Below are 26,284 nucleotides of genomic sequence, written 5' to 3'. Positions count from 1 at the left end.
GTCAGCTGTGTGACTTCACTTCTCTGGGCCTCAGTTACCTCATCTGTAAAAATGGGTATTAAGACTGTGAGCCCACCCCAATGGAACAACCTGATCACCTTGTAACCTCCCCAGCACTTAGAACAGTGCTTTGCACATAGTAAGTGCTTAATAAATGCCATCATTATCATTATTATTATTATTGACACATCCACATGTGGAACCACTGAGTCATAGTGCGGCCTAGTGGAAAGAGCCCAGGCCTAGGAGTCAGATTAACTGAGTTCTAATCCAGTTGTGTGACCTTGGGCAAGTCATCATCATCAATCGTATTTATTGAGCGCTTACTATGTGCAGAGCACTGTACTAAGCGCTTGGGAAGTACACATTGGCAACATAGGCTAACAGGTCACAAGGCGTTAAAGTCACTTCAGTTCGCTGTGCTTCAGTTTTCTCAACTCTAAAAACAGGGGATTCCTACTTAGCCTGGGAACCCCATGGGGGACAGGGACTGGATCTGACCTGATCAACTTGTACCTAACTCAGTGCTTAGAACAATGTTTGACACATTGGTGTAAGCAAATACCATGTCAAATACCATGAATCCCAATCCAATCTCTAACCTTCGACCTCTCCCAGCCCTCACCCCCGACTGCGTACTGGTCCTCCCCAACAGTATAAGGCGGGGGACCGATTGGGCCAGAGGGTATATTTGGGCATTTCTGACACAAGCAGCATCAGCGACGCTGGGCTCTTCCCTCAGCCCTGCCTCCAGCCTGCTGTGTGATTTTGGGAAAGTCCCTCCACCTCTCTGGCCTTCAGTTCCTTCGTCTGTAAAACCAGGGTGTAAATCCCTGCCTCTCCTTCCCCTGCAGGGATGATGTGAGGGGAGTAATGAGGTCTGAAAGTGCTTCGTTAAAGTCAAGGCACTCTATCAATTCCAAGCATGACAGTAATTGTCGTTATCATTAATAATGAATCAAAGTCCCCCCACTCAGTGTGGGGCAGGAAGGACAGCAGGCCTGCCAACAGAAGGCAAGGCGTCCACACAGTAGGGGACTGTCTTCCCTGGAGCATGGAGTCCTCCAGAAACACCTAAACAGAGGGTCATCTTGGGATATCCGGGCAAACTCACATGTGTATGTAAAAATAAACTTGTCACCCTTTCTTTGATCTGCCACAGAACCTGGGGTGGGGTGGGGGGCCGAGACCATCACCATCATCATCAATCGGATTTATCGAGCGCTTACTGTGTGCAGAGCACTGTACAAAGCGCTTGGGAAGTCCAAGTTGGCAACATATAGAGACAGTCCCTACCCAACAGTGGGCTCACAGTCTAAAAGGGGAATGAATGAATGAACAGTGCTTGGCACACAGCAGGCGCATTTAAATAAATAAATAGAGTAATAAATATGTACAAACATATATACATACGATTGAATGAATGAAGGAACAGTGCTTGGAAATAGAGTAATAAATATGCACAAACATATATACATACGATTGAATGAATGAACAGTGCTTGGCACACAGCAGGCGCTTAAATGCCATCATCATTATTATCATCATCATCATAATCATCAATCGTATTTATTGAGCGCTTACTATGTGCAGAGCACTGTACTAAGCTCTTGGGAAGTACAAATTGGCAACATCTAGAGACAGTCCCTACCCAACAGTGGGCTCACAGTCTAAAAGGGGGAGACAGAGAAGAAAACCAAACATACTAACAAAATAAAATAAACAGAATAGACATGTACAAGTAAAATAAATAAATAAATAAATAGAATAATAAATATGTACAAACATATATGCATACAGGTGCTGTGGGGAAGGGAAGGAGGTAAAATATTATTATTGTTATTATTGTTATTATTATTCCCCCCGCCCCCCTCCTGTCCTCGGGGGTCCGCAGCCGTCCTCACCAATCAATCAATCAATCAATCGTATTTATTGAGCGCTTACTATGTGCAGAGCACTGTACTAAGCGCTTGGGAAGTACAAATTAGCAACATATAGAGACAGTCCCTACCCAACAGTGGGCTCACAGTCTAAAAGGGGGAGACAGAGAACAAAACCAAACATACTCTCAGAATCCCCTCACCTCTTTCCCATTCCCTACCGCCTTCCCATTCCATCCCGGTGCCTGGCCCCAGCTCCAGCCCCTCAGCAGCATCTCCGTCCCTGAGATTCCCGGCTGAACTTCGGTGAAGCCCAAGGGCTGTGGCACAGTGGATACACTTTGGGCCCGGAAGTCCGAAAGTCATGGGTTCTAATCTCTAGGCTCTGCCACTTGTCTGCTGTGTGACCCTGGGCAAGTCACTTCACTTCTCAGAGAAGCAGCGTGGCTCAGTGGGAAGAGCACGGGCTTTGGAGTCTGCGGTCATGGGTTCATACGCCGGCTCCGCCAATTCATTCATTCAGTTGTATTTATTGAGCGCTTACTGTGTGCAGAGCACTGTGCTAAGCACTTGGGAAGTACAGGTTGGCAGCATATAGAGACGGTCCCTACCCAACAGTGGGCTCACAGTCTAGAAGGGGGAGACAGACAACCAGACAAAACATATTAACAAAATAAAATAACTAGAATAAATATGTACAAATAAAATAAATAGGGTGACTTTGGGCAAGTCACTTCACTTCCCTGGGCCTCAGTGACCTCATCTTTAAAATGGGGATGAAGACTGTGAGCCCCCCGTGGGACAACCTGATAGCCTTGTAACCTCCCCAGCGCTTAGCACAGTGCTTAGCATCATCAATCGTATTGAGCGCTTACTATGTGCAGAGCACTGTACTAAGCACTTAAAAATAACGAGGCACATAGTAAGCGCTTAATAAATGCCATCATTATCATTATTCTTATTCTCTGGGCCTCAGTCACCTCATTTGCAAAATGGGGATTGAGACTGTGAGCCCCACGTGGGACAGGGACTGTGCCCAACCTCATTTACTCGTATCCATTCCAGCGCTTAGTACAGTGCCTGGCACATAGTAAGCGCTTAACAAATACCACAGTTATTATTGTTATTACAGTCTCAGGTCCCAGTAGGGAAGGTGGGAGGCAGGACCCTGGTCCAAGACTCCCCTCGTCCTCCTCTCCATCCCCCACATCTTACCTCCTTCCCTTCCCCACAGCACCTGTATATATGTTTGTACATATTTATTACTCTGTTTATTTTACTTGTACATATCTATTCTATTTATTTTATTTTGTTAGCATGTTGGGTTTTGTTCTCTGTCTCCCCCTTTTTGACTGTGAGCCCACTGTTGGGTAGGGACCGTCTCTAGATGTTGCCAACTTGGACTTCCCAAGCGCTTAGTACAGTGCTCTGCACAAAGTAAGCGCTCAATAAATACGATTGATTGATTGATTGACTCCAGCAAGGAGTGAACTTGAGCTGTGACTCCTTGGGCCTCAGATTCCCATCCGAAAAAAGGGGATTAAATGTTCCCACTCCTTCCCTCCTTTTCTTCCCTCCCTCATTCGTTCCCTCCCTTTTTTCCTTTTCCACCCTCCCGCCCTCAGGGAGCAGGGGAAAAGACACGAGACAATCGTGAAGGGCTTCGAGCATTTCGGAACAAAGGCGCTTTATAAATTCAAGATAATTACTGCTAAGGGAACATTTCCCTCACTTTTCTCACCTTCATACCTACTCGTTCTTGATTTTGACACATCACACTCCAAGCAAGCTCAATGCCCACGGCTTCTGAAGCAGAATCACTGCTTCAAACTGACACCCGGCGTACAAAAAAGCTGGAGCGAAGCTCAGCCCAACAAAGAGGGTTATGTTTATCGATCCGGACGCAAAGCCGAAAATACGTCCCCCCAGCGGGATCGGGTTCCCGGGCAAAGGATTTCTCTTAAACCAGGCGATCACAGGGACTCTCTGTGTTCGTCACGCGAGCCAGAAAGATTTAATTTGCTGCTTCGGTCCGTTGGCCAAAAGCTCGTCTCCCCGTTGGGGAAAGTTACGGCAGAGAGGGTTCGCATTCTGTCTGATTCATTGAGGCGGGGATGTATTTTTAGCCCGGGGAGAGAAAAGCCTTAGGAAAATCACTTGTGTCTGTCTGGCTGTCTCCTCCCTAATGACAGAGGCCAGGCCCATCGATTTCAACTCCGAAAGGACCTCTTTCTCTCTCTCTCTCCCCACAAAGGGTGACTGCCGGCCTCACTCTTCCCTCCACCATCTCAGACTGGAAGCCCCATGTGGGACAAGGACTGTGTGTCGCTATACGTTGCCAACTTGTACTTCCCAAGCGCTTAGTCCAGTGCTCTGCACACAGTAAGTGCTCAATAAATCCGATCGATTGGTTGTGTCCGCCCTGATTATCTCGGCTCCGCCCCAGCGCTGAGCACAGGGCCTGGGCACGTGGTTGGCGCTTCAGTCAATCAATCAATCAATCGTATTTATTGAGTGCTTACTGTGTGCAGAGCACTGTACTAAGCGCTTGGGAAGTACAAATTGGCAACATATAGAGACAGTCCCTGCCCAACAGTGGGCTCACAGTCTAAAAGGGGGAGACAGAGAACAAGACCAAACATACTAACAAAATAAAATAAATAGAATAGATATGTACAAGTAAAATAAATAAATAGACTAATAAATATGTACAAATATATATACATATATACAGGTGCTGTGGGGAAGGGAAGGAGGTAAAATGGGGGGATGGAGAGGGGGATGAGGGGGAGAGGAAGGAAGGGGCTCAGTCATCACTTCAATCAATCAATCAATCGTATTTATTGAGCGCTTACTTTGTGCAGAGCACTGGACTAAGCGCTTGGGAAGTCCAAGTTGGCAACAGCTAGAGACAGTCCCTACCCAACAGTGGGCTCACAGTCTAAAAGGGGGAGACAGAGAACGAAACCAAACATACTAACAAAATAAAATAAATAGAATAGATATGTACAAGTAAAATAAATAAATAAATAAATAAATAGAGTAATAAATATGAACAAGCACCAATACCGCAGTTAATATCGTTAAGAGCGGAGCGTTTCCAGTCAGGACTGAAAAGAGCCCGGATGGTGGCCTTCGGGCCTCTTGGCTGTAGGAAGCCAGTCTCCAACAGCCGGCCATCACCCTGCCCTTCCACCCCTCCCTCAGCGGGGCCGGTTGGCCACCCGGATCCCAGACCTGCCAGGCCAGAGTCAATAAATTCCGGCACCCATTTCTGGGAAGACACGTCACCTCTTTAGACCCGCCTGGAGCTGGCAGGTATTTCCAGAGAAATGTAATAATAATAATAATGATGGCATTTATTAAGCACTTACCATGCGCAAAGCACTGCTGTGAGCGCTGGGGAGGTAACAAGGTGATCGGGTTGCCAGTCTTAATCCCCGTTTTCCAGATGAGGTCACTGAGGCCCAGAGAAGTGAAGTGACTTGCCCGAAGCCACCCAGCTGACAGTTGGCGGAGGCGAGATTCGAACCCGTGACCTCTGACTCCAAAGCCTGGGCTCTTTCCACTGAGCCACACTGCTTCTCAATGTAGGGCTCGGGTTTCCTCGCTCTGGAAGGTTAAGTGAGAGATTTGGTTGGAGTGATGGGAACCAGACAGTAGGAGATGCCTTTTAACCCCCCGCCCCACTCCCCAAGTGGGGCAGGATCCCGGAGCTGGTGACTTGGTCCTGGTGGTGGATGTCAGATCAATCAATCAATCGATCGTATTTATTGAGCACTTACTGTGTGCGGAGCACTGTACTAAGCTCTTGGGAAGTACAAGTTGGCAACATACAGAGGCGGTCCCTACCCAACGGTGGGCTCACAGTCTAGAAAGGGGAGAAAGAGAACAAAACAAAACATATTAACAAAATAAAATAAATAGAATAAATATGTACAAGTCAAATAAAATAGAGGAATAAATACGCGCAAACATATATACATATATACAGGTGCTGTGGGGAAGGGAAGGAGGTAAGATGGGGGGATGGAGGGGGGAGAGGAAGGAAGGGGCTCAGTCTGGGAAGGCCTCCTGGAGGAATAAAGAAGTGGAATAAAGAAGTCAGATAAAGAAGTGGGGATGGAGATGGGAGATTGGGGGGCTCCAGGTAGCTGAGGCCCAGTGCTTCTTCCTAGCCTTGGGACTCTCTCTCCAACTAGACCTACCTGTGGAACACACCCACGGCCACCCACACCCCACCTCCGTTCACGCCAAAGGGGGGAACCACGGGAAAAAGGAAACTGTTCGCTGGGAGATGTCCTAGTGAGAAAGTGACCTCTCCCTATTTTGGGTTAACAGTCTGTCTCTCTTTTCTTGGAACCTAAACCAGGCCAGCATTGCCCAGCAGGGATTGCAGGTCGTCAGTACCTCCGTTGGCGAGGAGCAGGGTAAGTGCTGGACCCTTGGACTGTGTTGTTCACTGGCCAAAACCCTGTCCTCTCCTCACCTTGTGGCTCGGCTACAGGCCGCGGTCTGTCTTTTTTACCCCTCGCGCTGAAATGTGGCTGCCTGCCGTCTGGGGTTTCCGTCGATCTCCCCGTCCTCACCCCCGTGGCGTAGGTGTTTGGTCCAGTGGACGTTTAGTCATTTATTCTGACTCTGTGATAAGCTCCTTGAGGGCAGGCACCTCGTCTTTGGGAGGTATTTTCCCAGGCGTCAAGTACAGCGCATTGCAGTTGGGCACTGGATAGGAGCCGTCTTTGAGACGGACAGGCTTCTGTGGGGGCCAGGGTCTCTGTGGCCCTTCTCCCCCTGCTCCCCTCTCCGCGGACTGGAGGTCGTGTGCCGTCTGGAGCGTTCTGCCTCCTCCCAAAGAGGAAGCCATTGTCCAGGGGCTGACATGACTGTCCGGGCCCCCGCCCCCAGGAAGAGGAGGATGGATTGAGCCACCCGTTGTACTGAGTGCTGGAGAAAAGACACCCTAAGCCCCCGGGAGCTTACACGGGAGCGGGACTCCGGGCAGTCCTTACCAAATCTAGCACCTGGGCCGATTATGCGAGGCCGGGCGGAACCAAAAGGCAGGTCCCTTGGGACTGACACTGGTCCTCACCACCACCATACTTCATGCTGCTGCCCGGATTATCTTTGTCCAGAAACACTCTGGACATATTACTCCCCTCCTCAAAAACCTCCAATGGCTACCGATCAATCTGCGCATCAGGCAGAAACTCCTCACCCTGGGCTTCCAGGCTGTCCATCACCTCGCCCCCTCCTACCTCACCTCCCTTCTCTCCTTCTCCAGCCCAGCCCGCACCCTCTGCTCCTCCGCCGCTAATCTCCTCACCGTTAGGCCTCGCTCTCGCCTGTCCCGCCATCGACCCCCGGCCCACGTCATCCCCCGGGCCTGGAATGCCCCCAATCCCTCTGCCCATCCGCCAAGTTAGCTCTCTTCCTCCCTTCAAGGCCCTGCTGAGAGCTCACCTCCTCCAGGAGGCCTTCCCAGACTGAGCCCCTTCTTTCCTCTCCCCCTCGTCCCCCTCTCCATCCCCCCGTCTTATCTTCTTCCCTTCCCCACAGCACCTGTATATATGTATATATGGTTGTACATATTTATTACTCTATTTATTTATTTATTTATTTATTTATTTTACTTGTACATTTCTATCCTACTTATTTTATTTTGTTGGTATGTTTGGTTCTGTTCTCTGTCTCCCCCTTTTAGACTGTGAGCCCACTGTTGGGTAGGGACTGTCTCTATGTGATGCCAATTTGTACTTCCCAAGCGCTTAGTACAGTGCTCTGCACATAGTAAGCGCTCAATAAATACGATTGATTGATTGATTGATTGTTGGCTCAGGTGCCTCGGCCAACCGTCAGCAGCGGGCCGCTCAGGCCCCGCCGCGGGAGAATGCCTGCTCCGGGAGCCCCAGCCCCTCGAAGCCAGAGAGCCGCGGCGGTTTCCTTAAGCTCCTAAGGTAGGGCGGGCCTCCCCTCCTCCAGCCCCCCAAGGAATGGAGAACACCCATCTCTCCCTTAAACATGCTTGGAGGCCACGGCCCCACTGGGACCAGATAGGCAGGCTGAACTCTGGCCTGGCTGGATTTTCCGTCGATCCCACCACGGGCAGTTGGTCAACTCCGCTTGACATAGACTCCGTCCCGCCCCATTACAGTGCTGTCCCCCCTTCCACCTGCACTCCCCACTTTGGGAAACCCCCGGGGGAGAGGGTCGGGAGCCTCCTTACCCCAGAAACCCAGGCCCTGCCACCTGCCTTGGGGGCTCACGCTGTCTGTCCTTCCTTCCTTGGAAACGGTGCCCCCTCCCCTGTCTCTGCCTTTCAGCTCCTTATTCTCCTATTGGAACTTCTTCGGAGGCGAGAAGAACCCCTGAATCCTTTAAACCCGAGCCAGCTCCTAGCCCCCAGTGACGCTGCGCAGCAGCCCCCGGGAAGGAGACCGGGAAGTGAAGGCTGGGAGCCGGGCCCCGCAGCCGCTGATGTTTCCGAGCTGCGATCCACCCTCGCTCTCCTATTTTTCCTTCCAAATAAAATTGTTTGGCCGAGTGGATCCTTCTACCTTTTCTAATGGCCCAGGGTGAGCTCCCGATGGCCCCGGGATGCGGTTTGGTTCCCTCGCCCTCAGCACTTAAGGGGCCGCTGGTGGCAAATTATTTATGAAGGCTCATCGATTGGATGTGGTGGAGCGAGAGGAAGGGAGGCAAAGTCAAGTCCTTTCTTAGGCCCAGAAATCATCTCCGGGGGAAAGGCCCAGCTCACCGCTCTCTGCACAGTCACCTCTGCTCCCGGCAGATCCGAGCCCTGACCTCCCCACCTGTTCCCAGGCCCACCGCCCCCTCCTTCTTGGGAATCGGTCTGCCCCAAGCGCTTTTGTACTTCCCAAGCGCTTAGTACAATGCTCTGCACACAGTAAGCGCTCAATAAATACGATTGATTGGTTGATTGATTGCCCCAGGCAGGCCCTCAAATTCTGGCCTTCCCCCCCACCCTGTTTTTGAGCCGGGCCCAGAGCTGGGAGCCGCCCCGATTCTCCCCGGAGTCGGGGGGCCCGGCCCCGTTACCCGTGGCTCCTCGGAAAGGAGGAAAAGAAGGGAGCCCAGCCTCGCTCCGCGCCACGGGGCTGGGCAGTATTGGTCAGGGTGGGCCTCTCCCTCACCGGAGCCGCCTGCCGGGGTGGCGGCCCTGCCAGGCCTCTGGCCCTGGGATCTGGAGCTTAGCCAAAGCCTTTCCCCTTGGAAAACTGGCTTCCTCCCTGCCGGAGTTGGGGTCAGGGTGGGGGTCAGGGGGCGGCGGCTGAGAAGAGTGGACACTGGGGGGAAGGAAGAAAGGACAGGCTTGATCGGCTTGGGGAAGGCAGAAGAGAAGCAGAAGCCTCCGGGAAAAGGAAGATAAAAGTAGGACACAGTCCTCTGACCCAGAGGAACCAAGCCCACCGCCTCTCTAATTCCTGAACGTCTGTCTGATGGGGTGGGACTGGAAGGGGCCGCAGGGCTCCCCCCACCACCATTGGGCCTCATCTCCTTATTCAAAACCTCTCAGGCAGCCAATTCTTCTTAGTCCTGACCCAAAATGCCCCCCACCCCTGCAGTCTCGCCCTCCCCTCTTCTGTGTCCCAGCTTGTCTCCGTGGCAAGACAGACAACACAGGCTTTCTGCTCCGCCTCAGGAACCCGGAGCGAAAACCTCAGGAACTAGGGGCTCCGGGTTAACTCTGCCTCCCGGCCCCCCTCCTAGCCGTCCCGGGGCACCGAGGAGCCCCCAAACCCCTCCTGCCCTGTCTCAGGATCAGAAAGCAGCAAGTTCGCACACAGTCCAAGTGCCAACCAGGGGCACCTCTATTTCTCTGGGTTTTGCTCTCCTCCACCCGATCGAGGCTTCACAAACGTAAATTCCCTTCCATCTCCCAGACTGTGCTGTGCTCCTTTGCTCCCTGGCTCTCAGAAGGCAGAAGAAGCTGGGATTACCCCGTCCCAGACCGAAAAGGAAACCAACCAGAGCAGGGAAGTGGTCCTTCCAGCGAGGACCCCACTGCTTCCTTCATTAGCTTGGGGCCTGCCCTAGAAATACTCATGATACCATTATTACTAAGTGCAAGTGCTTAGTACAGTGCTCTGCAAGTGCTCAATAAACACGATCGAATGAACCGATTGCCAAAGCGCCACGGCAGCTGCCCGAAAACCGGATCGGCCGGTCGCCGTCCCACACCAAGCTCGGTCTAAGAGGAGGGGAGAGCAAGTTTCTTATCCCCAATTTGTTGAGGAAACTGAGGCCCAGAGAGGCCAAGTGACTTGCTCAAGATCGTGGCGAAGCCGGGACTAGAATCTGGGACCCCGGACTTCTTTCTTTCCCAGAGGATTTCCTTCTCTCCTCCCCCCGTCTCGAAGGTTGGGGTGGCTGTGGGCAGACCCCTCTCCCTCTGGGGGTGCGTGTCCTCCGTCCAGACAAGGGAGAAGCTGTCCGGGCACGGGGGGCTCTGGAGGCCAGACACGAAGGCCCAGCTGTGGAACCGCCGTGCCCCGTCTGTCTGTCTGTCTGTCTGCCTGCCGTCCGGCCTGGGGCAGACAACAGCTCTTTCAGGTGGGAGTTCCCCCGAGACCTGGGCCCGGGGAGGGGGAAGACGAGGAGCCGATCACGCCCGCCGGGGCGCCGCCCACGGAGCCGCCGCCACATAAAGCCACCGGGCAGCTTGCCGGCCCGGGACTCCGACCGACCCACCGACCGACGGGAGACCCGGATCCACGGCTTCCCGGCCCGCCCGCTCTCCTCCCAGCCTCCGGAACCGGTGAGAGGCGTCGGGATGGGGCACGGGGGGCGGGAGACGGGAGAGGGGAAGCCAGGCTGAGGCAAACAGTCGGGAGAGAGCCGGGTCTGCCCGCTCCAGGGCCGTGGAGGTGGAGGGGATGCGCCTCACATTGAGGATGAGAAGTTGGTTCCACCCTGGACAACGCACGTACTCACACTCACGTAGACCCCCCTGCCGCCCCCCGACCCGCGCCTAGACCGACCGACCGCGTGGTTCAGATGCCCATGGCGGCTCCACGGGCCCTGCCTCTCTGCCTGCTGATCTTCCAGATGGTCACCGGAAGCTGGGGCCAAGAAGCCATCACCCCGGGCTGCCACCTGCACCGTGAGTAACTTCGAGGCCCACGGGGCCGGGCCGGAACCGGGGGTCCGAGAGGGAGCCGTCCCGGGGGGACAGTGGGGACGGTTCCCCGGGAGTGACGGAGCCAGGCCGCGGATGGGGAGGTGGTGGTCGGTGGGAGGAAGGCAGGCGGCCCCCGGAGACCGGCCCGCCGCCCCCCCGGCAGCGTTCAACGTGACCATCAGGAGCGACCGCGGGGGGACCTGTCGGGGCTCCCACGTGGCTCAGGCCTGCGTGGGCTACTGCGAGTCCAGCGCCTTCCCCTCCAAGCACTCGGTGCTGGTGGTCACGGACTATCGGCACAACATCACCTCCGTGTCCCAGTGCTGCACCATCAGCCGACTGCAGAAGGTGAGGGGGCCGCGGGGCCGGCCGGCCGGGGGGCTGAGGCGGGAGGCCCGGGAGGGGCCGTGGGGGGGCCGCCCGCCCCGTCCCCAGCGTGGGCCGCTCCTCTCCGGGCCCACCCCCAGGTGAAGGTCCAGCTGCAGTGCCCCGGAGCCCGGCAAGTGGATCGAGAGATGTTCACGGCTCAGGCCTGCGAGTGCGACACGTGCCGCTTCTCCCGCTACTGAGACGGACCCCCGCCCCAGCCTCCCGCCCACCCTGCTCTCGAACCCCGGACCCCGCAGGCGCCTCGGCCCTGCCTTCCCCACGTCCCCAGTAAAGCAGCCCGCCCAGGAGCTCTGCACATCTCTCTCTTTATTGAGTCTGCTCTCGGGGACGGGCGGGGGCCGGGGGAGGAGGGGATGAAGGGAGGCCTGGAACCAAGGGGTACCCGGCCTCTCCCACCGGCCTAGGCCGCCCCCCAGTCTGGGCCCCTCACACCCACCTCCGACCCATAAATAAAAAGGGGGATGGGACACCTCAGAACGGGGGCAGGCAGAGGGCGAATAAATATATCCAGAGCCTGGGGCGGGGGCCAAAGGGGGGACATCCTCGCGCTGGCACGGGAGGAGAGGGGGGCACGGGGGTCGTAGGCTCGAGGTTGCCTCGGGGAGCGGCCGGGGTTTCTTGGGCTGGGAGTGGGAGACACCCCCAGATCCGGGCCCGTCGCGGAGGGGGACGCCACCCCGTCGCCGGGCGACCGGTCCCTCGTTCCCTTTCAAGTCCAGCTGGGAGGACCAGAGAGCGCGGCCCTCCCCGGCCCGGCCCGCGCCCCCCTAGCCCAGGCCCCGCCGTCTGCGCGGGAAGGCTTGGCCCCCACTTCGGCCCAGGCCGGGGAGCAGCTGTCTGTGTGGGCCCCCCCAGGGGGGCAAGGCCGGCCGCCCGGGCTCTCTAGCTCTGTCCGGGGCCTCCGCCGGGGGCCACTCGGGGCCCGAGCCGCTGGAGGGGGGGCTCCGCCGCCCCCCGCCTCAGTCGCTGTAGCCGCAGCTCCTCTAGCCCCTGCCACAGCTCCTGCCGCTCCCGGGCCTTCTGCTGCTCCCTGGGAAGCGGGGAGGATGGAGGGGAGCCTTCCCTTCGCCCCCGGACGCCCTGCCTATCCGTCATCATCATTGATCGTATTTACTGAGCGCTTACTATGTGCAGAGCACTGTACTAAGCACTTGGGAAGTACAAATTGGCAACATAATCCCTGCCCACCTCGCGCACTCTGCCCCAGGACAGGCCAGGCCGAGACCCCAGACCCTCCATTCCTCCTCTCCCGGTCAGATCCCCCAACCCGATGCCCCCCACCGCCCCGGGCCCTCTCCTCTCCCCCCGACTTACTGCTGCTTCTCTAGCTTGTAGGAGGCCGTGAGCTCATCAAACAGCTTCCCGTTCATCTCCATGAAGGTCTTGAGGACATTATAGATGAGCGATACGATGGTCCTGGAAAGGGGGACAGGAGGGCGGGGTGAAGCCGGCTGCCCTCAATCCCTGCCCCTCTCCATCCCATGGTGGGGACCTGCCTCAGGCAGAAGGGAAGAGGCAAGCGGGAGGGGAATGACCGGAGAAGCAGCGTGGCCTAGTAGATACAGCCCGGGCCTGGGAGCTGGAAGGACCTGGGTTCTAATCCCGACTCCACCTCTTGTCTGCCGTGTGACCTTGGGTGAGTCACTTGGCTTCTCCGTGCCTCAGTTCCCTCACCTGTCAAATGGGGATGAAGACTGGGAGCCCCATGTGGGACGGGGATTGTGTCCAACCTAACTCGTATCTACTGCAGCGCTGAGAACATGGTAAGCACGTAATAATGGTATTTGTTAAGCGCTTAGTACGTGCCAGACGCTGTTAAATATCATTATTATTATCTGTGGTATCGGTGAAGCGCTACGTTCCCAGCGCTGTACTGAGCGCCGGAGTGGATAGAAGACAGTCAGGTCAGGCACAGCCCCGATCCAACACGGGGCTCCAAGTCTAAGAGGGAAGGAGACCACGTACCACACCTCCCTATTTGACGGAGGAGGAAACCGAGGCCCGGGGAAGTGAAGCGACTAGCCTGAGATCATAGACCAGGCGAGTGCAGGCGAGAAATGTGGTAGAGTGGCCGAGCGGTTTAAGGTGCTGGATTAAGGCTCCAGTCTCTTCGGGGGTGTGGGTTCGAATCCCACCGCTGCCAATTGATTTTTTTCCCCCTTCTAGACTGTGAGCCCACTGTTGGGTAGGGACCGTCTCTATATGTTGCCAACTGGTACTTCCCAATCAATCAATCAATCGTATTTATTGAGCGCTTACTGTGTGCGGAGCACTGTACAAAGCGCTTGGGAAGTCCAAGTTGGCAACATATAGGGACAGTCCCTACCCAACAGTGGGCTCACAGTCTAAAAGGGGGAGATAATGATGGCATTTATTAAGCACTTACTATGTGCAAAGCACTGTTGTAAGCGCTGGGGAGGTTACAAGGGGATCAGGTTGTCCCACGGGGGGCTCACAGTCTTCATCCCCATTTTCCAGATGAGGTAACTGAGGCCCAGAGAAGCGAAGCAGCTAGTACAGTGCTCTGCACACAGTAAGTGCTCAATAAATATGACTGATTGATTGATTGAGTGGCAGAGCTAGGATGAGAACCAAGGCCCAGGCTCCACCAGGTCTTTTCATGGCCTCTGCCCGAAGGCCGGCGGGGTGCTCTCTCTCCGTCCCGGGGTGGGGGCGGGGGTTCCCCGGGACTCACGGGTTCCAGTGTTCCTTGGAGACTTGGTACAGGGTCCCGAAAACGGCAGGGAGCACGGCGTGGCAGTTGTCCTCGATGAGACTCAGAATGTACTCGTTGTTCCAGAAATACAGAGCCCGCTCTGCGACCTGAGAGGTGGGGGGGGCGGCGAGCTCCGCGTCGGCCCCGTCCCCCGCCCTCCCCACCTCTCACGGGCCCAGGCGGGAAACCCGGGGCTCGCTGGGAGGGAAACCGAGGCCGGGGCCCGCCGGCCACCTCCCCCGCCCTCCGCACCTGGAAGTGGGGACTGGAGACGCAGCGAGCCACCTGCTTGAAGAGCGGCTCCTGGATCTTGACGAACTGGGACGGCTCGATGACGTCCAGGATCTCCTCCATCTCCCCCAGGAACATGACCTGAAGGGGAGTCGGGGTCAGCGGGGGGCCCCCGCTGCCTCAGCCTCACCTTCCTCCCTGGATCTGCGCCCCCCAATACCCCGTCCCCACCGGCTTCGCCCCTCTCCCCCACCATGAGCACCCCCCGGAGCGAGGCCCATCGCCCCAGTACCTCCTTCTGGGTGCAGGTTTTGGGCCAGTATTTGAGCAGCCCCCGGATCACCTGCGGGACAGGGTGGGAGAGCCCCCCCGGGGGCCGTCAGAGCTGCCCCCCGCCCCATCCCTCCCTCCCGCTGGGCTCAACAACAACAATTGTTGCCAATTTGTACTTCCCAAGCGCTTAGTCCAGCGCTCTGCGCATAGTAAGCGCTCAATAAATACGACCGATGATGATGATGATGGGCTCGGGCCACTCACGTGTTCGGTCAGGGTGGCGTCCTTCTCCAGGAATTGCACCACACAGTAAGCCAGCTGGCAGGGGGACAAGAAGAAGGGAGGAGGAGAAGGGAAGGGAAGACGGGAAGGGGCACCGTGGGCACCGGGCCAACTCGTTCATTCAGTCCTATTTATTGAGCGCTTCCTGGGTGCAGAGCGCTGGGCTGAGCGCTCGAACCGGGGGAAGAGGCAGAGGGGGCTTCCCACCCAGGGGTCCAGAGGAAGGGGCAGAGGGTCCTTCGTGCCAGGCCCACAATAATAATGACGATGGTATTTATTAAGCGCTTGCTATGTGCAAAGCACTGTTCTAAGCGCTGGGGAGGTGACAAGGTGATCAGCCAACCTGTACTTCCCAAGCGCTTAGTACAGTACTCTGCACCCAGTAAGCACTCAATAAATATGATTGATTGCAGAGCGCTGGGCTGAGCGCTTGAACCAGGGGAAGAGGGTCCTTCGTGCCAGGCCCTCAATAATAATGACGATGGTATTTATTAAGCGCTTGCTATGTGCAAAGCTCTGTTCTAAGCGCTGGGGAGGTGACAAGGTGATCAGCCAACCTGTACTTCCCAAGCGCTTAGTACAGTGCTCTGCACACAGTAAGTGCTCAATAAATACGATTGATTGATTGATTGATTGCAGAGCGCTGGACTGAGCGCTTGAACCAGGGGAAGAGGGTCCTTCGTGCCAGGCCCTCAGTAATAATGACGATGGTATTTATTAAGCGCTTGCTATGTGCAAAGCTCTGTTCTAAGCGCTGGGGAGGGGACAAGGTGATCAGCCAACCTGTACTTCCCAAGCGCTTAGTATAGTGCTCTGCACACAGTAAGCGCTCAATAAATATGATTGATTGATTGATTGATTGATTGCAGAGCGCTGGACTGAGCGCTTGAACCAGGGGAAGAGGCAGAGGGGGCTTCCCCCCCAGGGGTCCTGAGGAAGGGGCAGAGGGTCCTTCGTGCCAGGCCCACAATAATAATGACAATCGTATTTATTAAGCGCTTGCTATGTGCAAAGCACTGTTCTAAGCGCTGGGGAGGTGACAAGGTGATCAGCCAACCTGTACTTCCCAAGTGCTCAGTCCAGTGCTCTGCACAGAGTAAGCGCTCAATAAATACGACTGAATGACTGAATGAATCAGGTTGTCCCACAGGGGGGCTCACAGTCTTCATCCCCATTTGACAGATGAGGTCTCTGAGGCCCGGAGAAGTGAAGTGACTTGCTCAAAGTCCCACAGCTGACAATTGGCGGAGTCAGGATTTGAACCCGTGACCTCTGACTCCAAAGCCCGGGCTCCTTCCATGGAGCCACGCTGCTCCTGCCCATGTGCTAGGGGTGGAGACCCTGAGGGTCCCAGGGGCAGCAGCAGGGGCACAGAAAGCCCAGTACCGAATGACATAAGAGAAGCAGCGTGGCTCAGTGGAAAGAGCTTGAGCTTGGGAGTCAGAGGTCATGGGTTCGAATCCCTCTCCGCCACATCAGCTGGGTGACCTCGGGCAAGCCACTTCACTTCTCTGGGCCTCAGTTCCCTCACCTGTCAAATGGGGATGAAGACTGTGAGCCCCTCGTGGGACAACCTGATCACCTTGTATCCCCCCCCCAGCGCTTAGAATAGTGTCTTGCACATAGTAAGCGCTTAACAAATACCATCATTATTATTATTATCCTCTAGACTGTAAGCTTGTGGGCAGGGAATGTGTCTATTTATGGAAATATTGTCTTTCCTGAGCGCTTAGTACAGTGCTCTAGACACAGTAAGCGCTCAATAAATATAACTGAGGGAATGTAAATATAAGGGAATATAAATATTCCCTTCCCCACAGCACCTGTATATATGTATATATGTTTGTACATATTTTTTTTACTCTATTTATTTATTTTATTTGTACATATCTATTCTATTTATTTTATTTTGTTAGTATGTTTGGTTTTGTTCTCTGTCTCCCCCTTTTAGACCGTGAGCCCACTGTTGGGTAGGGACTGTCTCTATATGTTGCCAACTTGTACTTCCCAAGCGCTTAGTACAGTGCTCTGCACATAGTAACTTAGTAACATAGTAACTTGTAACATAGTAACTTGTAACTTGCAAGTAACATAGTAACTTGCAGCGTAGCTCAGTGGAAAGAGCCCGGGCTTTGGAGTCAGAGGTCATGGGTTCAAATCCCGACTCCGCCACTTGTCAGCTGTGTGATCTTGGGCAAATCACTTAACTTCTCTGGGCCTCAGTTACCTCATCTGTAAAATGGGGATGAAGACTGTGAGCCCCACGTGGGACAACCTGATCACCCTGTATCCTCCCCAGCGCTTAGAACAGTGCTTTGCACATAGTAAGCGCTTAACAAATGCCAATTATTATTATTATTATTAGTAAGCGCTCAATAAATACGATTGATGATGATGATGATAGCTGAACGAATAAATCGGTCATATTTATTGAACGCTCACTGTGTGCAGAGCACTGTACTTGGGAGAGTACGACAGAACGATATAACGGACACGTTCCCTGCCAGCGAGGAGCTTAAAGTCGAGAGGGAAGGGCGACGGGGTGTGGACCGTACTTGGACTTCCCAGGCGCTCAGTACAGTGCTCTGCACACAGTGAGCGCTCAATAGATAGGATTGAATGAATAAATAGGATTGAATGAATAAATACGATTGAATGGACAGGCAGGTGGGGATTCCGACAGGTCCCGTGTCCCGTCCCCGGGGTCCCCGAGATGCCAACGCGGAGCGAGCCCCACCTGGGCGTGGAAGATGGAGAGGGACTTGACGGAGTGGAGGGGGATCAGTACCCGCACCAGGAACTGTTTGTGCTCCGTCTTCAGAGGCAGCGCGAAGCCATTGATGATACTGGAGGGGGACGCGGCGGGGGCGTGTATCAGGTCCCCGGCGTCCGGGCCCCCCTTCCTGCTCCGCCCTCTCCCCCTCCGCACCCCCCGGTACGGCCCTCACCTGCCCAGGATCTCCAGCAGCTCCGCCACCCCGTTGAAGTGCTCCAGCTCATAGATGAACCTGATTAATAACGATCATTTGGGTCTTTGTTGAGCGCTTACTACGTGCCCAGCGCCGTTCTAAGCGCTGCGGGGGGGGGGGGGGGAGATACAAGGTCATCGGGTTGTCCCACGTGGGGCTCGCAGTCTTCCTCTCCATTTGACAGATGAGAGGCCCAGAGAAGTGAAGTGACTTGCCCAGAGTCACACAGCTGAGAAGCGGCGGAGCCGGGATTAGAACCCGTGACCTCTGACTCTCTGGCCACTGAGCCACGTTGCTTCAATCGATGGGATTTACGGAGCGCCTGCTGCGTGCAGGGCACCGTACTAAGCGCTTCGGGAAGTGTGAAGCCATAGAGTCAGCAGGTGCGATTCCTGCTCTCGGTCTAGTGGTGGGGGGAGGGGGGGGTCACACCCAAGAATAATAATACTACTAATAATAACAATAATTACAGTATTTGTTAAGCGCTTACTATGTGTGGATGGATACGAGCAAATCAGGTTGGACACAGTCTTTGTCCCACGGGAGGCTCACAATCTCAATCCCCATTTTACAGATGGCCCAGAGAAGTAAAGTGAGTTGGCCCAGGTCACACAGCAGACGTGCTGGTTTGGTTTTGTTCTCTGTCTCCCCCTTTTAGACTGTGAGCCCACTGTTGGGTAGGGACTGTCTCTATATGTTGCCAATTTGTACTTCCCAAGCGCTTAGTCCAGTGCTCTGCACATAGTAAGCACTCAATAAATACGATTGATGATGATGATGATGATGATGATGGTGGAGCCAGAATTCAAACCCGTGACCCTCAGACTCCCAGGCGGGGGCTCTAACCCTTAAGCCACGCCCATCGATGGCATTTACTAAGCGCTTACTCTGTGCAAGGCACCGTCCTGAGAACTCACCCAGTGAGTCACGGTCGTGGGGCCGAGGGGGTTGGGAAATGGAAATGAGAGAAGCAGCGTTTCTCAGTGGAAAGAGCCCGGGCTTTGGAGTCAGAGGTCCTGGGTTCAAATCCCGGCTCCGCCACTTGTCAGCTGGGTGACTTTGGGCAAGTCACTTCACTTCTCTGGGCCTCAGTGACCCGGGGATTAAGTCTGTGAGCCCCACGTGGGACAACCTGATTACTCTGTATCGACCCCAGTGCTCAGAACAGTGCTTGGCACATAGTAAGCGCTTAATAAATGCCATAATTATTATTAAATGGGGAGGGTGGGGTCTCCAGGCCCTGCCCCTCTGTCTCCCCCTTCTAGACTGTGAGCCCTCAGTTGAGTAGGAACCGTCTCTATATGTTGCCAACTTGGACTTCCCAAGCAAGCAGTGCTCTGCGCACAGTAAGCGCTCAATAAATACGATTGAATGAATGATTGCGGGGTGGGGGAAAGCGGCCCTGAGGCCTCCACCCTCCCGCGTCCCCTGCTGCCATCTATTCTATTTATTTTATTTTGTTAGTACGTTTGGTTTTGTTCTCTGTCTCCCCCTTTTAGACTGTGAGCCCACAGTTGGGTAGGGACCGCCTCTCTATGATGCCAACTTGTCCCTCCCAAGCGCTTAGCCCAGTGCTCTGCACACAGTCAGCGCTCAATAAATACGATTGATTGATTGATCGATCGACCGCTCACCGCAGGAAGATGTGATTGCACTGCTTGCGCACGTAGGCCCGCAGCCCCAGGAACTTGCCGTAGACGCGGTGCAGGATGGTCTTCAGGTACTCACGCTCCCGGGGGTCCTCGCTGTCGAAGAGCTCCAGGAGCTGCGGGACGACAGCTTAGTACAGTGCTCTGCACATAGTAAGCGCTCAATAAATACGATTGATTGATTGATTGACAGACAGCGGGCTCCGGTCGCCCGCCGCCACCGGGCCCGTCCCCCCCCGGGTCCCGCCATCCCCCCAAAAGCTGGAACCGGGTCCCCGGGGCCTCACCGTCAGGACGAACTTCTGGTCCACGTATCTCTTGGCCACCGAGGGCTGGAAGTCCGGACTCTCCAGGAAGCGAAGGAAGAACTCGTACACCAGCTGAAGGGGCATGTGCGAGGGGGAGTTGGGGTGGCTTCGGGGGCCGCCCTCTCCGATTCGCCCGCGTGCCCTCCCGCTCGGGCCGCTCCTGAACCCGGAGCCGGACGGAGCCTCCTCCGGCCCGGCCTTCCCTCCGTCCGTCGTGTGGCCCCCGGCCCCCGGCCCCGTACCTGTAGATGTGGCCAGGAAGGCTCTAGGTTGGGTTCGTCCTCTTCGGGGTCAAATTCGGGGTTCTCGCTGGGCGGCAGCGTTCGGAAGATATTCACTGAGATCTGAGGGGATATAATAATAATAATAATAATGATGGCTTTTATTAAGCGCTTACTACGTGCACTGTTCTAATAATAATAATGATGGCATTTGTTAAGCGCTTACTATGTGCAGAGCACTGTTCTAAGCGCTGGGGGGGATACAAGGTGATCAGGTTGTCCCACGGGGGGCTCACAGTCTTCATCCCCATTTGACAGATGAGGGAACTGAGGCTCAGGGAAGTGAAGTGACTTGCTCAAGGTCACACAGCAGACGTGTGGCGGAGCCGGGGTTCGAACCCATGACCTCTGACATCATCATCATCATTAATCGTATTTATTGAGCGCTTACTGTGTGCAGAGCACTGTACTAAGCGCTTGGGAAGTACAAGTTGGCAACATATAGAGACAGTCCCTACCCAACAGTGGGCTCACAGTCTAAAAGGGGGAGACAAAACAAAAGTCCGGGCTCTTTCCACTGAGCCACGCTGCTTCTCGCTGGGGAGGTTACAAGGTGATCAGGTTGTCCCACGGGGGGCTCACAGTCTTCATCCCCATTTTACAGATGAGGGAACTGAGGCTCAGAGAAGTGAAGTGACTTGCCCAAGGTCACACAGCAGACATGTGGCGGAGCTGGGGTTCGAACCCATGACCTCTGACTCCATCATCATCATCATCATCATCAATTGTATTTATTGAGCGCTTACTGTGTGCAGAGCACTGGACTAAGCGCTTGGGAAGTACAAATTGGCAACATCTAGAGACAGTCCCTACCCAACAGCGGGCTCACAGTCTAAAAGGGGGAGACAAAACAAAAGCCCGGGCTCTTTCCACTGAGCCACGCTGCTTCTCGCTAGGGAGGTTACAAGGTGATCAGGTTGTCCCACGGGGGGCTCACCGTCTCCATCCCCATTTTACAGATGAGGGAACCGAGGCACAGAGAAGCGAAGCGACTTGCCCAAAGTCACGCAGCCGGGATTTGAACCCATGACCTCCGACGCCAAAGCCCGGGCTCTTTCCACTGAGCCACACTGCTTCTTCAGCGGGTGGCCGGGGAGGGGTGGAGAGGGACTCCGGTCAAGTCCGACTCGTCGGCCACTGAAGGGATCATCATCATCAATCGTATTTATTGAGCGCTTACTGTGTGCAGAGCACTGTACTAAGCGCTTGGGAAGTACAAGTTGGCAACATATAGAGACGGTCCCTACCCAACAGTGGGCTCACAGTCTAAAAGGGGGAGACAGAGAACAAAACCAAACATACTAACAAAATAAAATAAATAGAATAGATATGTACAAGTAAAATAAATAGAGTAATAAATCTGTACAAACATATATACATATATACAGGTGCTGTGGGGAAGGGAAGGAGGTAAGATGGGGGGTGGAGAGGGGGACGAGGGGGAGAGGAAGGAAGGGGCTCAGTCTGGGAAGGCCTCCTGGAGGAGGTGAGCTCTCAGTAGGGCCTTGAATGGTCTCAGGCCTTGACAGTTCAGGCTTTCGCCCGCACTTCCGGGCTCACGGGCTGGACTGCAAACTCCCCGAGGGCAGGGACTCCACCTACTAGCTCCAGTTTTCTCTCCCAAGCCCTTAGTACAGGACCCCACACCCAGTAGGCGCTTAGTACACACACAGAAGCAGCGTGGCTCAGTGGAAAGAGCCCCGGCTTTGGAGTCAGAGGTCATGGGTTCAAATCCCGGCTCCGCCACCTGTCAGCTGGGTGACTTTGGGCAAGTCACTTCTCTGAGCCTCAGTTGTCTCATCTGGAAAATGGGGATGAAGACTGTGAGCCCACGTGGGACAAGCTGATCACCCTGTAATCTCCCCGGTGCTTAGAACAGTGCTTGGCACTTAATAAATGCCATTATTATTATTATTATTGCACACTGTTGCCTTTTCTAGCCCCCCGACTCCCCTTGCATGACCCCGGGTCCAACCCTCAGTGGTTCACCCCAGAGCCGGCCGCAGGTTCCTGGGCGCACCCCCCCCCCCCATCCACCCCCCGCCCCCAGCCCCTCTCACCATACGGATGATGTCGGGGTACACGGGCTCGATCAGGACGCCGCGGGTGCCCCCCACACACTCCACCAGCTCATTGAGGGCCGCCCGCTTGACCTCCTTCCCTTTCAGGTCGGCCACGCAGTCCAGGAAGTCAAAGAGCACCCCGCACTGTGCCAGCTTCTGCCCCAGCAGCTCGTGCAACTCGGAGGCCGGGACGTCTGGCGAGGAGAGACGGGGCAGGGCCGGACGATGGGGCTCTCTCCTCGACATCCTTGGGGGGCCCGTCCCCTGCCAACCCCGATAGACCCCCATCGTCCTCCCGAGAGCCCAGGGCTGCTCCCAGCTCGGACCTCCCGCCCCCCAGTCTCCCCCTCTCTGGTCCGGATCCTTCCCAGATCGGAGCGCTCCTTCCACGCACGTGTAGGGCGACAGCGGGGCGAGATGCTTCTCCGCTCCGCCTCATCCCCAGCCAGCACGAGGGCCCGGGGGACCGGAGGAAGGGTGGGAGAGGGGAAGGGGCTCCTGGCTCACTGGAGGTTGGGGTCCCTGTGAGGGCTCCCGCTTCTCCCCCACCCAGAACAGCAGAGCCCCGGGTGGGGGCTTGGCAAGGGCTAGACGGGCCCGGACGCCGGGGACCAGACGCCGCAACTCCAGGAACCTCTTCTCCCAAGGCCGGCCGATGGAGTTCCCTCCCCGACCAGCCGGGAACCCCGGCTCCGCTCATCCCTCTCCCCGCCGGACCCCGGGAATCCCGCCACCCGAGCATCCCACCACCTCTTCCTCTCCCTCCTCCTCCCCGGATGACTCAAGAGGCAAAACTGGTCCCCTCTCCGTGACAAGCAAAGCCGAACGTGCGTCAGCAAAGGGTCCCGGCGAAGGGAGGGACGGGGTTCCGTCCGATGGGTTGGCCCCGAGACCCTGCAGAGGCTCTGGAGAGATTGCGGGGAGCGGACGGGCCCGGAGAGAGAGAGCCCCCCCGGGCCTGACCCCTATCGCCTTCCAGAATCCACTCATCCGGCCAGGTCCAGGACCGGGCCTGGCCCGGCGGGGACGCCCGCATCATCATCATCAATCGTATTTATTGAGCGCTTACTATGTGCAGAGCACTGTACTCAGCGCTTGGGAAGTACAAATTGGCAACAAATAGCCCGACAGTGGGCTCGCAGTCTAAAAGAGCAGTCTAAAGGCCCAGGCCCCTGGGCCCGGTCCTCTCCCGGTGCCCGGGCCTCACCTTTGAGCAGGGGCAGAGGTGTGAGTTCCTGCTGGTTGCTCTGGTAGCGGAACTGCGAAGAACTGTGGGAGCGGCGGGGCCGGGCCCGGCGGAGGGAGCGGCGGGAGAAGCCGTCCACCTTGTCCGGAGGGGGAACGGGGGACAGGCCAGGGGACGAGGGGCTGGTGGGGGTACCCGCCGGGGGCAGCTTCGTCTCCATGGCCTGGCCCTCCGCTTTCCCGCTCCAACCGGGGGATCCTGGGAAAGGCGGCGGTGGCTAGCGGTGGCCCCGCCACTGGCCCATCCTGTCGGGCCTGAGGTGTGAAGTCGAGGGGCGGGGATGGTGGTCAGGGCCAGGGTCCCCCCCCTGGACCCCCAGGCGACCGTCCAGCCCCAGGGGGAGGGCACAGGGGGGCTCCTTCACCCCCCAACCTGGACTAGGGCTGAAATCCAGGGAGAGGGCTCAGCTGGAATGACAGACAAGAGACAGCAAGCGTTAGTGGTCCCCAGTGGGGCCAACCCAGGCATCCCTCCTTGCCCCCCATCACAACTCGGGCCATCCCCACTCACCTGCCAGGCGTCCTGCTGCCCCCGGCCCCCTCTGTGGGCAGGCTCCCTTGGGCCCTGGTGATGGGGGGAGGTCAAAGGGGGGCACCCCCCGAAGGTGGGGTACCAGCCGGGCCTGGTGGAGGGAGGCGAGGGGTCTGGACAAGAGGTCTGTGCTTTCCTCCAGCCCCGGCCGCCCTGCTCCCGAGAATGACATCAAGTCACCCCCCCTCCCACCCCGGGAAGGAGGGATGGGAAAGATGGGGAGGGGGTTGCCTCTCCTCCGCCCGCGAAGGGCTCTGGGAAATGCAGTCCATCTCCCTTTAAAGGGCCCGACCCAACTCCGGGGCCTGCTCTCCTCCTAAGGACTGCGGTGATGAGGATGATTCATTCATTCATTCATTCAGTCGTATTTATTGAGCGCTTACTGTGTGCAGAGCACTGGACTAAGCGCTTGGGAAGTAATAGTAATAATGTTGGTATTTGTTAAGCGCTTACTATGTGCAGAGCACTGGACTAAAGGTTGGGAAGTAATAATAATAATGTTGGTATTTGTTAAGCGCTTACTGTGTGCAGAGCACTGGACTAAGTGCTTGGGAAGTAATAATAATAATGTTGGTATTTGTTAAGCGCTTACTATGTGCAGAGCACTGGACTAAGTGCTTGGGAAGTAATAGTAATAATAATGTTGGTATTTGTTAAGCGCTTATTATGTGCAGAGCACTGGACTAAGCGCTTGGGAAGTAATAATAATGATGTTGGTGTTTGTTAAGCGCTTACTATGTGCAGAGCACTGGACTAAAGGTTGGGAAGTAATACTAATAATGTTGGTATTTGTTAAGCGCTTACTGTGTGCAGAGCACTGGACTAAGCGCTTGGGAAGTAATAGTAATAACAGTGTTGGTATTTGTTAAGCGCTTACTGTGTGCAGAGCACTGGACTAAGCGCTTAGGGAAGTAATAGTAATAATAATGTTGGTATTTGTTAAGCGCTTACTATGTGCAGAGCACTGGACTAAAGGTTGGGAAGTAATAATAATAATGTTGGTATTTGTTAAGCGCTTACTATGTGCAGAGCACTGGACTAAGTGCTTGGGAAGTAATAGTAATAACAGTGTTGGTATTTGTTAAGCGCTTACTATGTGCAGAGCACTGGACTAAAGGTTGGGAAGTAATAATAATAATGTTGGTATTTGTTAAGCGCTTACTGTGTGCAGAGCACTGGACTAAGCGCTGGGGAAGTAATAGTAATAATAGTGTTGGTATTTGTTAAGCGCTTACTGTGTGCAGAGCACTGGACTAAGCGCTTGGGAAGTAATAATAATAATGTTGGTATTTGTTAAGCGCTTACTGTGTGCAGAGCACTGGACTAAGCGCTTGGGAAGTAATAGTAATAATAATGTTGGTATTTGTTAAGCGCTTACTATGTGCAGAGCACTGGACTAAGCGCTGGGGAAGTAATAGTAATAATAATGTTGGTATTTGTTAAGCGCTTACTATGTGCAGAGCACTGGACTAAAGGTTGGGAAGTAATGGTAATAATGTTGGCATTTGTTAAGCGCTTACTGTGTGCAGAGCACTGGACTAAGCGCTTGGGAAGTAATAGTAATAATGTTGGTACTTGTTAAGCGCTTACTGTGTGCAGAGCACTGGACTAAGCGCTTGGGAAGTAATAGTAATAATAATGTTTTTTTACTCTATTTATTTATTTTATTTGTACATATCTATTCTGTTTATTTTATTTTGTTAGTATGTTTGGTTTTGTTCTCTGTCTCCCCCTTTTAGACTGTGAGCCCACTGTTGGGTAGGGACTGTCTCTATATGTTGCCAATTTGTACTTCCCAAGCGCTTAGTACAGTGCTCTGCACATAGTAAGCGCTCAATAAATATGATTGATGATGATGATGATGATGATGAATAATGTTGGTATTTGTTAAGCGCTTACTATGTGCAGAGCACTGGACTAAGCGCTTGGGAAGTAATAATAATAATGTTGGTATTTGTTAAGCGCTTACTGTGTGCAGAGCACTGGACTAAGCACTTGGGAAGTAATAATAATAATGTTGGTATTTGTTAAGCGCTTACTATGTGCAAAGCACTGTTCTAAGCGCTGGGGTAGGTACAAGGTAATCAGGTTGTCCCACGAGGGGCTCACAGTCTTCATCCCCATTTTCCAGGTGAGGGAACCGAGGCCCAGAGAAGTGAAGCGACTTGCCCCACGTCACACAGCTGACAAGTGGCGGAGCCGGGATTTGAACTCACGCCCTCTGACTCCAAAGCCCGGGCTCTTTCCACTGAGCCACGCTGCTTCCCCTGAAGTCCAAGTTGGCAACATCTAGAGACGGTCCCTACCCAACAGCGGGCTCACA

General features: G+C 54.9%; 3 protein-coding genes and 1 non-coding gene across 5 annotated transcripts in view; 3 read left to right on the top strand and 1 right to left on the bottom strand.

The window, feature by feature from the left end:
* The window catches only part of MAJIN (membrane anchored junction protein), a 37,948-nt gene extending 29,532 nt beyond the window's left edge, over positions 1 to 8,416 (top strand). For both annotated transcript variants that reach the window (XM_038764981.1, XM_038764982.1), the window contains exons 9-11: positions 6,253 to 6,310; positions 7,720 to 7,837; positions 8,204 to 8,416. In XM_038764981.1, the coding sequence (XP_038620909.1) occupies positions 6,253 to 6,310; positions 7,720 to 7,837; positions 8,204 to 8,252 (225 nt within the window). In that variant the 3' untranslated portion in view covers positions 8,253 to 8,416. The remainder of the gene's footprint in view (positions 1 to 6,252; positions 6,311 to 7,719; positions 7,838 to 8,203) is intronic.
* Positions 8,417 to 10,893: 2,477 nt separating this feature from the next.
* GPHA2 (glycoprotein hormone subunit alpha 2) lies at positions 10,894 to 11,707 on the top strand. The gene is made up of 3 exons (XM_038764949.1): positions 10,894 to 11,004; positions 11,186 to 11,370; positions 11,490 to 11,707. Exons 1-3 carry the CDS (start codon positions 10,899 to 10,901, stop codon positions 11,589 to 11,591), a joined length of 393 nt encoding a protein of 130 aa, XP_038620877.1. The 5' UTR covers positions 10,894 to 10,898; the 3' UTR covers positions 11,592 to 11,707.
* PPP2R5B (protein phosphatase 2 regulatory subunit B'beta) lies at positions 11,708 to 24,100 on the bottom strand. The gene is made up of 14 exons (XM_038764948.1): positions 23,941 to 24,100; positions 23,392 to 23,837; positions 22,182 to 22,378; positions 20,083 to 20,184; positions 19,820 to 19,912; positions 19,518 to 19,648; positions 17,863 to 17,922; positions 17,652 to 17,760; positions 14,897 to 14,950; positions 14,652 to 14,702; positions 14,381 to 14,500; positions 14,108 to 14,235; positions 12,727 to 12,828; positions 11,708 to 12,442 (listed from the first exon to the last, which is right to left on the bottom strand). The coding sequence occupies exons 2-14, from the start codon at positions 23,588 to 23,590 to the stop codon at positions 12,295 to 12,297; spliced, it is 1,494 nt and encodes a 497-aa protein (XP_038620876.1). The 5' UTR covers positions 23,591 to 23,837; positions 23,941 to 24,100; the 3' UTR covers positions 11,708 to 12,294.
* TRNAL-AAG lies at positions 13,474 to 13,555 on the top strand. Its single transcript has one exon. It is a non-coding gene; the product is annotated as a tRNA-Leu (tRNA).
* Positions 24,101 to 26,284: the final 2,184 nt, after the last annotated feature.

The sequence above is a fragment of the Tachyglossus aculeatus genome, chromosome 22 (assembly GCF_015852505.1).
Source record: "Tachyglossus aculeatus isolate mTacAcu1 chromosome 22, mTacAcu1.pri, whole genome shotgun sequence".
In the NCBI taxonomy this organism is placed as follows: Eukaryota; Metazoa; Chordata; class Mammalia; order Monotremata; family Tachyglossidae; genus Tachyglossus; species Tachyglossus aculeatus.
The sequence above is the reverse complement of the archived record's forward strand: the minus strand, read 5'-3'. Positions and strand labels throughout refer to the sequence as shown.